At 40.8% G+C, this 12,596-nt stretch overlaps 1 protein-coding gene across 1 annotated transcript in view; it reads left to right on the forward strand.

Moving 5' to 3' along the window:
- LOC126108483 (uncharacterized) overlaps nt 1–12,596 on the forward strand; it is a 118,780-nt gene that overhangs the window by 19,905 nt on the left and 86,279 nt on the right. Inside the window, exons 3-4 of the mRNA XM_049913739.1 lie at nt 80–1,758; nt 3,427–3,555. Of these exons, the coding sequence (XP_049769696.1) occupies nt 80–1,758; nt 3,427–3,555 (1,808 nt within the window). The remainder of the gene's footprint in view (nt 1–79; nt 1,759–3,426; nt 3,556–12,596) is intronic.

The raw sequence follows: 12,596 nt of genomic DNA on the forward strand, positions 1-12,596 counted from the left end.
TACAACTCAGCATACAAAAACTCAGTCATGTTGAGCATAAACTGTACCGTGTTCATTTACAAACATTTGTTTCTTTTAGATCCTCTTCGAGCCATGTGTGCCAGACGCATCTCTGGTTTTCGGATGTGGGCTGTTCGAAGCACCAAAGGCATCTGCCAAAGTGATGAAAACTCCACACGAAACTTCGAACACGGAAGATATTTTACGCTATGGCATACAAGAGAAAGCTGTCCCTTCATGGATAAAGGCGTGCAAAGTGGAGACCAATACAGTTGTCGATCCCAACAACTTTGAGCAGAGTGATCACCGGCGCATATCAGCTGACTTCAGTGAGAGGAGACCAGATTTCGAGGAGTTTGAAGAGCGAAGTGCTGAGAATTTTTCAGGAAGGACCAGTTCAGGGCCCGTTGGGGCAGGGAATATGTGTGTGGGGCAGAAGATGGGGGTCGGAACTCGTAAAGCCGATCGACTCGGGTATAAGAACTCGGTTGCAGTGCAGGAAACGAGAGAAAGAGGTGAGTCATTTGGAAAAAGTACCACCGATAATTTCCTCGATTCTGACACAGACCCGTTTGCAAAAAAATACCAATATGGTCTCAAAAGGAGCAAAGTGACAAATTCTCAGACTCGTGTTGAGATGTCGGATCGACACTATGCTGAGCTGCAGGGAGGCACTGCTGCAGTGCCACATAAGCGTCTCGGGGATGTTGTGGACTGTACGGGACGTCCCACACAGGATTTGCCCGACATTACGGGCGTCCAGTGTGACAGTACCGTTTCGGCGACAGTCACTGCACCTGGAGGAGAGATACAGGGTGTGGGGGTGGAGCGTGGCAGCTTTCCACCAGGTCACTCGGACCGACAGGGAGGAGTCGCTCGCTACGTCGATTCGTCCGATCGGGTCGCACTTGGAGGGGCGGGGTACGTCGCCTCGGATGTAAGCGGCCTGCGGGTACCCCAGGCTTTCGACTTTCAGAAGGAAAGAGAAAAATCTACAGGGCCACACAAAGGTTTTATTTCGTCAGACTGCAGCCTAAGTGACGGTTCTCCTCTCAGTTTGGGAAGACGCAGACGGAAGTGGAAAAACAAACTGGTGAAAGAAAGTGACCCGGTATCAGTTCCGTGCAAAAATCTTGGAATAAATGTGAGGGAGAGAGAACTCCTCACAGTCGGCAATTCTGAAACGCGCGACAGTCCCAGGCGTGCAAAGAGGGGGAGCTCCGCGGGATCGCCCCTCACGGACTTTGGAAACGCACGCACTGCGGAGGGGCTCGGAGCGTCGCGGGTCCCAGTGTCGGACCCTCTTATAAGGGCACTGTTCCACCTGCAGAACCGCCACACAGAGTTGCTGCTAAAGCTGGCGGCAGATGTGGGTGAGGTGGCTCACAAACAGAGGAGGATGTTTGACGTCTTCCAGAAACTGCAGAGTGCCTTCTGTGACAGTGGCACCCGGACTGCCGCCGAGGTGCCTGTGGGGAGTGGCGGGGTCCAGAGGAGGCACTGCGACAAGTGCACACAGACGAGCTGTGATGGTGGCGACCGGGTACCGGTGGCTGTGACGGATGCCTGGACGCAGTCGGGCCATACGGGAGACACGGAGGGTAGCAGTTACAGGGCAGGTCGTCTGGAAAGTGGGGTCGTGACTGAGACTGAGAGCGGAGGCTCGCACAAAACACGTGAAGATCTCGGTGGAGCAGTGTGTGCTGTGAGTGGAGGGACAGGACATCTTGCCGAGAGTGGAACCTGCATCGGTGATAGGTATGTTTTCCTGTTGTCACTGGGTATCGCATGAATTTTAAATGTAGTCATCTTTGCATTTTGTGGTAGAGACTCCCGTACACACTTTGTCATTTGTTGTGAAGTCTCCATTCAGTTGAATACATACACCATTTTGCTCATTGTCAGTCAAGACTTCATTTGCTTTAATGTTTGGAGCACACTCTCACTGAAGCGGTGGTTTAAAATACAATGTTTCCTGCTAGAAATGTGTTTTATTTTGTCTAATTTATGTAATAATTCTTGTGCTATTTTAATTTAAAGATTTAATTTGTTATTTAACAATGTGACAAAGAACACTACTTTAATTTCACACCAATAAAGCAGATCCTGTGTAATTAGTGTTTTAAAAAGTGTTTGAATTACTGGGAGGTACAAGGAAATATGTTTTGATTAATCATGTTATTAATCAAAATTATACCAGCATAAAACTATGTGAAATAAGCCCATTTAAATGATTTTTGAAGCAATGGTGTACGGTCCAATTTGACGATACACAGAAGTGTGAAATTTAAGATAATGGAATGCAGTCAAATTAAATGAGACATTGCCGAGGCAATTAGATTGTGAAATGACATAGTAAAAGTAGTCAGTGACTTTTGCTATGTGGCCAGTAGAATGACTGATGATGGCCAGTGTAGAGAGGATATTAAATGCAGACACAGATATTCTGAAATAGTTAAATTTGCTAACATGGAATATAAATTTTCATCAGAAAGTTTGTTCTGCAGGTGTCTGTCTGCAGTGTAGGCTCGTACAGAAGTTTGACACCGACAGTAAGCACGTCAGACTAGGGAGAACAAAAGCTTCTGAAGCGTGGTGCTGACGATAATATGGGTAGATCGGACTACGAATGTAGATGTGCCAAAGGGAATTAGTGAGAAAAGAAATTTATGGCAGAAGTTGACTAAAGGAACGGATAAATTAATAGGACACATCTTCGGGCATCTAGGAATCATCAGTTTGGTAATGGATGGAGTACGAGGGTAAAGTAGCGAGTGACCAAGGTTTGAATACAGTAGCAGATTCAAGTGGATTAGGTTGCTTTAGCTGTGCGTGTCTCTTGATATTTATTAGAGAGTCACATGTATAGTAAAAATTATGTACTGTGCCAGGTGATTGATCGATTTTGTTGTTTAATTTTTTAAAATTATTGTCAAAAGAATCACATGAATTTTTCATGGTTTTGTAAGGAATTGGGACGAGACAGTGTCTGTCTTCAGACTGTGATAGATAAAAAGTGGAGACAAGAATCATCACAGAACCTGTAATTGCTGCCAAGTAACCATGTACAGTTGTCATTCATGCTGTCTTTCTTTGGTAGTTTACTTCTTATTTGTGATTAATGTTTATCATTCTCAGGTGATTTTATCCGTAGCAATTGGTATTATTGACAATGTGTGGGGAATATTAAATCATCAGTTGCACCATGTGTCTTTAGGTATAACTATATTCTTATTTATCAAGAAGTAGATAGTTACTTGACTGAGTTTATATGTTCTGCAATAATCCGTTGTCTCCTGGTTTTTTGTACTTACCGAAAGTCTGTGGAACACGGCAACAAAACTGAGAAATGGTTGTGTGATTGTTTGTGTAAAATAAAAAAAATGATAAAGACAGTATACAGCTGACGAGAGATGTCTCTTGCAGGTTGGAGACAACAGAGGTCAGAGCGAGGGTAGGCTCAGGTGCCACCCGGGGAGGCAAGGACTCTGGCAAGGCAGTAAATCCTGGTGATGTGTGGAGGCATATAGGAGCCGTGCGGAGCATCGCTGCCAGGTACAACGAGTGTTGGTGTGGAGGGTGTCGTTAGTTGGTAGCACTACTACACAAACCGTATAAACAGAATATGAGCCTGAATTGAATTATTTGTGCACGGCCATGTAATATATAGGGTTGGTGCATAAGTCTGTAGTGCTTTTCCATGGGTCTTCGTGTATCTGCTGTGTTTATACAAAGACTTTAGTCTTATAATATATTCTCTTTGACTACTTGCAACAGTTTGCTAACACTGGGCTAACTGTCTGATTCTGCAGCTTTTGATTCCTGTGTTTTTGAGGCAAAGAACTCGTTAAGTCACGTTCAGAATGCATCCCCATCCAGAAAAGAAGATCCTTGAAGCTCGTTCGATGGAGAGCAGAAAAGGTGAAAATCTGAGGGTGCGACATCAGGTGAATAAGGTGGCTACGGAATGACTTCCAAACCCAACTCCTGTATAGCGTTTTTCGTCAGTCAAGAGGAATGTTGACGGGCATTACTGTGGCATAGCATCACTTTTCACAGTGTTCTCGGTCATCGTTCTCAGATTGCATGTGCAAGATGTCTCAGTTGTTGACAATAAATGTGAGCAGTGATGGTTACATCTCAGGGAAGCAGTTCGTAGTGCAACACCATCACTGTTCCACCAGAAGCATAACGTTATCTTTTCTGGAAGCGTGCAGGTCTTTGTACGGGGAGTTGCTACTTTGTTTGGGCTCAACCATTTCTCACCACCAGTGACAATATGGGATAGGAATGGTTGGTGTTGTTCACAAGCCAAATGATGACGAGCAAGCAGAGATGAACAAACGGCTACCCACTGATTTTTATGATTTTGACTTAGAGCATTCGGTACCCGTACACCCAATTTTTGAACATTCCCCATTTCATCCAAATGTCCCATGATGCTGCAATGATCACAGTTCATCACATTTGCCATTTATCAAGTACACTGGTGTGGATCATTGTGAATTAATGCGTTTAAACAGTCTTTGTCAAACCTTGAAGGTCTTCCTGAATGTTGAGAGTCACTAATGTCAAAATGATCCTTCTTAAAATGAGAATAGCATTTTCTTCCCATGCTTTATCCAATGTCATTATCCCCATACACAGTGCAAATGTTTCTGGCTGTTTCCACTGCTATCATCCCTTGTTGAACTCAAACAAAAGAATATGTGTGAAATATTCTGATTTCTTCATTTGGCACTCTATAAAATAGCGTCCACAGCTTCACTTATTTGGTCGAAATGACAAAATGTATGTAAATGATTAATGGAAAATCTCATATAGAAATGTGAAACAAATACTAACAAAGAGATAGAGGGGCTGGCCAGTACTTACCTCAGCTCAGTACAGCCGATAGATACACACAAAACAAAACCGAAAATTTATGTTCCTAGCTTTCGGAACAAATGTTCCTTCATCAGGGAGGAGAGAGGGGAAAGAAAGGGAAGAAGGGAAAGGAGATTCAGTTGTGAGTAACTGAATCTCCTTTCCCTTCTTCCCTTTCTTTCCCCTCTCTCCTCCCTGATGAAGGAACATTTGTTCCAAAAGCTAGGAACATAAATTTTCGGTTTTGTTTTGTGTGTATCTATCGGCTGTACTGAGCTGAGGTAAGTACTGGCCAGCCCCTCTATCTCTTTGTTAGAAAATGTATGTAAACTCAGATAGCAACATTAAACTATAAATGAAAAAAAAGAAAAATATTCAGTCAATAAATAAAACCATAGCAACTGGAATATAAACATGCGAAACAAAAATGCTATGAACTTGTGCCTCAACCTAATAATAATAATAATAATAATAATAATAATAACCCCCGTGGAGGCCCGGGAAAAGAATAGGCCTCCGGTATGTTCTGCCAGTCGTAAAAGGCGACGAAAAGAACAAACCACTAATAGGGCTAACCCCCCTTTTTGCAGGATATGCTTCCTGCAACCACCCTAGAAGGAAAACAAAGACAGAGGATGAGATGGTCAGATGAAGTTAATTGACACCTCATGATCTGTTATTACCAAGCAACAAACCTAGGAACCAACACAACTGGATACAGATCACAAGTATACACAACATTTATTACCAGATACCCGGAATTAAAATTTTTAACAGAACAACGACTAGCTGATCAGATCCGTGTAATAATAAAAATTAACAGGATACCCCAGTCAGAATTAGAAAACATCAAACAACAAGTACAACAAATACTGGAACAAAATAATGTGCAATCAGAAGAAGAAGAAGAAGAAGAAGAAGAAGAAGAAGAAGAAGAAAATACAGTAATGGACTCAAACATCCCAGAGCAAACAAACAAAGACCAACACGCATCAATTAAACAATCAGAGGAAAACGAAATCTTAAGACAGCCACCAGAACAAGCACAAATAGAACACGAAGAGACACACGTGTTAGATATAGAAGAAAAATTTCAGCTGACATATATAGAATACAAAGACACAAATACAGACATTAGACCATTCTTGCATAGACCGCCAAATAACCCACAAGTCGAAACAACAATAAAAACCATCAACACAATCATACACAACAAAATAAATGAAAACACAACTATGGAAGAGTTACAACTACTGGTTTATATAGGAGCACTCACTACACTAAATATACACACTAGGCAGAGATCAGAACAAACCAACACACAGAAGAAACCCACAAAACCAGCATGGCAACACAGGCTTCAGATCAGAATAGAAAAACTGAGAAAAGACATCGGACAGCTAACACAATTTATAAGAAATGAAATATCAGACAAAAAACGGAAAAGGTTAGGTAAAATCTCACAACAAGAAGCAATAGAGCAATTAGATGAAAAAAAGCAGAAATTACAAGCATTGACCAAACGACTTAGAAGATACAAAAAAAGTGAAAATAGAAGGAAACAAAACCAAACAGTCAACACAAACCAAAAGAGATTTTACCAAACAATGGATAACACACACATTAAAATAGACAATCCACCAAACATAACAGACATGGAACACTTCTGGAGCAACATATTGTCAAACCCGGTACAACATAACAGGCATGCACGGTGGATACAAGCAGAAACAGACACATACAAGATGATACCACAAATGCCTGAAGTGATAATTTTGCAACATGAAGTCACCCGAGCAATTAATTCTACACACAATTGGAAAGCCCCTGGAAATGATAAAATAGCAAATTACTGGCTAAAGAAGTTCACCTCAACACATTCACATCTAACTAAATTATTTAACAGTTACAGTGCAGACCCATACACATTCCCTGATACACTTGCACATGGAATAACCTATCTGAAACCTAAAGATCAAGCAGACACAGCAAACCCAGCTAAATATCGCCCCATAACATGTCTACCAACAATATACAAAATATTAACTTCAGTCATCACACAGAAATTAATGACACATACAACACAGAACAAAATTATAAATGAAGAACAAAAAGGCTGCTGCAAAGGAGCACGAGGGTGTAAAGAGCAACTGATAATAGATACAGAGGTGACATATCAAGCTAAAACTAAACAAAGGTCCCTACACTACGCATACATTGATTACCAAAAAGCCTTTGATAGTGTACTCCACTCATGGTTACTACAGATATTGGAAATATACAAAGTAGATCCTAAATTGATACAGTTTCTAAACATAGTAATGAAAAACTGGAAAACCACACTTAATATCCAAACAAATTCAGATAACATCACATCACAGCCAATACAGATTAAGCGTGGAATATACCAAGGAGACTCATTAAGTCCTTTCCGGTTCTGCCTTGCTCTGAACCCACTATCCAACATGCTAAATAATACAAATTATGGATACAATATTACTGGAACATACCCACACAAAATCACACATTTGCTATACATGGATGATCTAAAACTACTGGCAGCAACAAATCAACAACTCAACCAATTACTAAAGATAACAGAAGTATTCAGCAATGATATAAATATGGCTTTTGGAACAGACAAATGTAAGAAAAATAGCATAGTCAAGGGAAAACACACCAAACAAGAAGATTACATATTGGATAACCACAGCGACTGCATAGAAGCGATGGAAAAAACAGATGCCTATAAATATCTAGGATACAGACAAAAAATAGGAATAGATAATACAAATATTAAAGAAGAACTAAAAGAAAAATATAGACAAAGACTAACAAAAATACTGAAAACAGAATTGACAGCAAGAAACAAGACAAAAGCTATAAATACTTATGCTATACCAGTATTGACCTACTCATTTGGAGTAGTGAAATGGAGTGACACAGACCTAGAAGCACTCAATACACTTACACGATCACAATGCCACAAATATAGAATACATTCAGCAACAGAAAGATTCACATTAAGCAGAAAGGAAGGTGGAAGGGGATTTATAGATATAAAAAACCTACATTATGGACAGGTAGACAATTTAAGAAAATTCTTTCTAGAACGAGCAGAAACTAGCAAAATACACAAAGCAATCACTCATATAAATACATCAGCTACACCATTGCAATTTCATAACCACTTCTACAACCCTTTAGATCACATAACATCAACAGATACAAAGAAAGTAAATTGGAAAAAGAAAACACTACATGGCAAGCACCCGTATCATCTAACACAGCCACACATAGATCAAGACGCATCCAACACATGGCTAAGAAAAGGCAATATATACAGTGAGACGGAAGGATTCATGATTGCAATACAGGATCAAACAATAAACACCAGATATTACAGCAAGCATATTATTAAAGATCCCAATACCACAACAGATAAATGCAGACTTTGCAAACAACAAATAGAAACAGTAGATCACATCACAAGCGGATGTACAATACTAGCAAATACAAAATACCCCAGAAGACATGACAATGTAGCAAAAATAATACATCAACAACTTGCCATAAAACATAAACTAATAAAACAACACGTTCCCACATACAAGTACACACCACAAAATGTACTGGAGAATGATGAATACAAATTATACTGGAACAGAACGATTATAACAGATAAAACAACACCACATAACAAACCTGACATCATACTCACCAATAAAAAGAAGAAATTAACACAACTAATTGAAATATCCATACCCAACACAACAAATATACAGAAGAAAACAGGAGAAATAATTGAAAAATACATCCAATTGGCTGAGGAAGTCAAGGACATGTGGCATCAGGATAAAGTCGACATTATACCAATTATACTATCAACTACAGGAGTCATACCTCACAATATCCGCCACTACATCAATGCAATACAGCTACATCCAAACATATATATACAACTACAAAAATCTGTAATTATTGATACATGTTCAATGACCTGAAAGTTCCTAAATGCAATATAACATATACCGTACAGTTAAAAGGAAGTCACGCTTGATCAAGGTCCACGTCACTGTCCATTTTTGACCAGACATAACGTCTGAGAATAGAAAGAAATAATACTAATAATAACTACCAATGCCGGCAGCTTTGCAAGTGTAGCATTAAGTATCTACAGCCAGACAACTTGCCTGCCATAATGAGGATAAATGATATACACAAACCTTCGTCATGATTTAGTCTGTGCTAGTGAAAATTGTATAAAAAACCCTACAGTAGTTCTTGAGAGTTATCTTCACAAACAGACAGAAAAATATGATTTTGGGAAGGGGGGGGGGCTCTAATCTAATTCAATAATAGACGTATAATACTTGAACAAGCTAGTTTCCATAGCAGATTTGGCAAACTTCAACATAGTTTTTTCTGCAGAAATTAAACAAATACTGGATGCCTCTATGGTAGATTTAGTGAATTTTGTAAAGGCCTTGGACTGAATTAGCTATCGAGTTGTTGTGTAAGCCATAGCTGAGTGAGGGGTTAGAGGTGGTTTATGGTAAAGCCCTGTAGCACATATACAAAACCTACATCTTTCATTAATGTCAGAGAACCTACATGGGACTTTCCAATCAAAGAGAAGTAAAATAAGGTGAGTTCATCTTTCCTAATCTGTTCTGTCATACTGGAAATGGCTGTAATGAAATTAAACTGGAAAGAAAAATTAATTTTATTCAGTAGGAAGATAATTAACAACCTGAGATTTAACAGTAGACATTGGGCACTTGGCAAACAGTTTTGAAGAACTACAGATGTTGGTATTGCATCTCGCCTCGGAATGTGCGGCAGCTGGACTGAACTAGACCTTTCCTAGACAGAACCTATGCCTAAGAAGTGGAGAATGGTAAGAAATGTACAGTTTAGAAATACACTACTGTACACTTCCAGTGACTACATCTATGCCGGGCAGCTCGTATATACGACTGGAGACATAATATCTGAAATGTTTCGACACATTGATCTATGCTGGCAAGCATTTGGAAGACATTCAAGTATCTTCAAGTGAAACTTGGTAGTAAAACTGAAAAAATCGTTTGTGTCCAGAATGTCCTCCCCGTGTTGACTTTCAGCTGCTAGGTCTGGAGACATCACAAATACACCATGAAGCATGGAAAGGTTGGTTGGGATCACAAGAAAAGACAAAAAGGAGGACAGAAGGCATCAGGTACATTACTGACATCAAATGCATCCTGGAGATAATGGCAGTGGGTTGGCATGTTGCCGGAAGAATAATGACTGATAGGTGAAGACTGTGCTGGAATGGAATCCGAGAGACAGACCACAAGGAGGACCGCCAGACTGATAGTACAAAGACCTGTTGACGTTATTGGAGACAGCTGGCTGAATATTGCCCAAGGCTGTTGAAGTTGCAGACACCAATAAGATCAGTACACGAATACCACATCATTTAATAATAAAGATGATGATAGTAATAGTAATAATGGTGATGTTGATGAATAGTAATATAAGGTATTACAACAAATGAAGTCAGTTGTGCAGTATCCATGTTCTTTCTGTTCATACAATTGAACAACTTTTGGTCCAGGGACATCTGAATTTATGTCTTGAATGAGATATCTGACTACAGAAAAAGAAATCAATAAATAACAGGCTAAAGGCAAATGTCAGAACTGAAAGTAATTATTTATGTGCAAGTGATACAGTCATTCCGTAGCCTTCAAAAGTCTGAGAATATGTCAGACGCACATGTGGCATACAGTAACACTAGTCAGATTATTTAAGTTTGTGTTTGTTGTGCGTGTGAGTGCAAAGCCAGTGTGTATTTATACTAGCTGTATGGCAAGTAATGTGCATGTACTCAGTCTTGTATACATAAACTCTGCAGTAAGGAAAAATAAGAATCAAAAGTGTATGGAAAACATTCCATATTTAAATAAAATTTGGAAAGGAGTAGGTAGTAAAGTTTATACTGGATTATATACAGCAATAGAGCAATTAATATCTTTTTGTGACCAATTGATGCATTTAGCAACAAAAATTTTGTTTCTCATGTTTGTTCTTTATGAGGGCTGATGATTGTCAAGGTGATGTGTTTTGTAAGAATGGACCCATATTTCTTCACCCCTCATTCAGCCTGCTAGTTGGCAGAAAACCATCCTTGGATCCCAAACTGTGAATACTTTTGTTTCTGGCATGAAAACTGTGGACCTTTCCACAACAGTGAAAATAGTTGTCTAAATTGCAAGCTCCGTTACTTTTGCCCAGGAGGTCTTGAAATGATTCCAGCCCACAAAGGTGATGTGACTTACCAAAAGAAAGCGCTGGCAGGTCGATAGACTAGCTTTCGCAACCAACGGTTGCTTCATCTGGAAAGAGGGAAGGAGAGGGAAAGAAGAAAGGGATGTGGGTTTTAAGGGAGAGAGTAAGGAGTCATTCCAATCCCGGGAGCGGAAAGACTTACCTTGGGGGGGAAAAAGGACAGGTATACACTCGCACACACACCCATATCCAACCACATATACACAAGCAGACATTTGTAAAGGCAAAGAGATTCGGCAGAGATGTCAGTCGAGGCAGAAGTACAGGGGCAGAGATGTTGAAAGACAGGTGAGGTATGAGCGGCGGCAACTTGAAATTAGCGGAGGTTGAGGCCTGGCGGATAACGAGAAGAGGATATACTGAAGGGCACGTTCCCATCTCCGGAGTTCTTACAGGTTGGTGTTATCCTGCCCGCCCCATTGTAGCTGGTTACCAAGCCCCCACAGAACGTATCTCTGCATACGTAGATCGAAACCTTCAACCCATTACATGCAGTCTCCCATCCTTCATCAAAGACACCAACCACTTTCTCAAACGCCTGAAATCCTTACTCAATCTGTTACCCCCGGAAACCATCCTTGTAACCAATGATGCCACTTCTTATACACAAATATTCCGCATGTCCAGGGCCTCGCTGCGATGGAGCACTTCCTTTCACGCCGATCACCTGCCACCCTACCGAAAACCTCTTTCCTCATTACCTTAGCCAGCTTCATCTTGACCCACAACTTCTTCACTTTTGAAGGCCAGACACACCAACAATTAATGGGAACAGCCGTGGGTACCAGGATGGCCCCCTCGTACGCCAACCTATTCATGGGTCGCTTAGAGGAAGCCTTCTTGGTTACCCAGGCCTGCCAACCCAAAGTTTGGTACAGATTTATTGATGACATTTTCATGATCTGAACTCACAGTGAAGAAGAACTCTATAATTTCCTCTCCAGCCTCAACTCCTTTGGTTCCATCAGATTCACCTGGTCCTACTCCAAATCCCATGCCACTTTCCTTGACGTTGACCTCCATCTGTCCAGTGGCCAGCTTCACACGTCCGTCCACATCAAACCCACCAACAAGCAACAGTACCTCCATTATGACAGCTGCCACCCATTCCACATCAAACCGTCCCTTCCCTACAGCCTAGGTCTTCGTGGCAAACGAATCTGCTCCAGTCCCGAATCCCTGAACCATTACACCAACAACCTGAAAACAGTTTTCGCATCCCGCAACTTCCCTCCTGACCTGGTACAGAAGCAAATAACCAGAGCCACTTCCTCAGCCCCTCAAACCCAGAACCTCCCACAGAAGGACCACAAAAGTGCCCCACTTGTAACAGGATACTTTCCGGGACTGGATCAGACTCTGAATGTGGCTCTCCAGCAGGGATACGACTTCCT

This window comes from Schistocerca cancellata, chromosome 11 (genome assembly GCF_023864275.1).
Source record: "Schistocerca cancellata isolate TAMUIC-IGC-003103 chromosome 11, iqSchCanc2.1, whole genome shotgun sequence".
Classification (NCBI taxonomy): domain Eukaryota; kingdom Metazoa; phylum Arthropoda; class Insecta; order Orthoptera; family Acrididae; genus Schistocerca; species Schistocerca cancellata.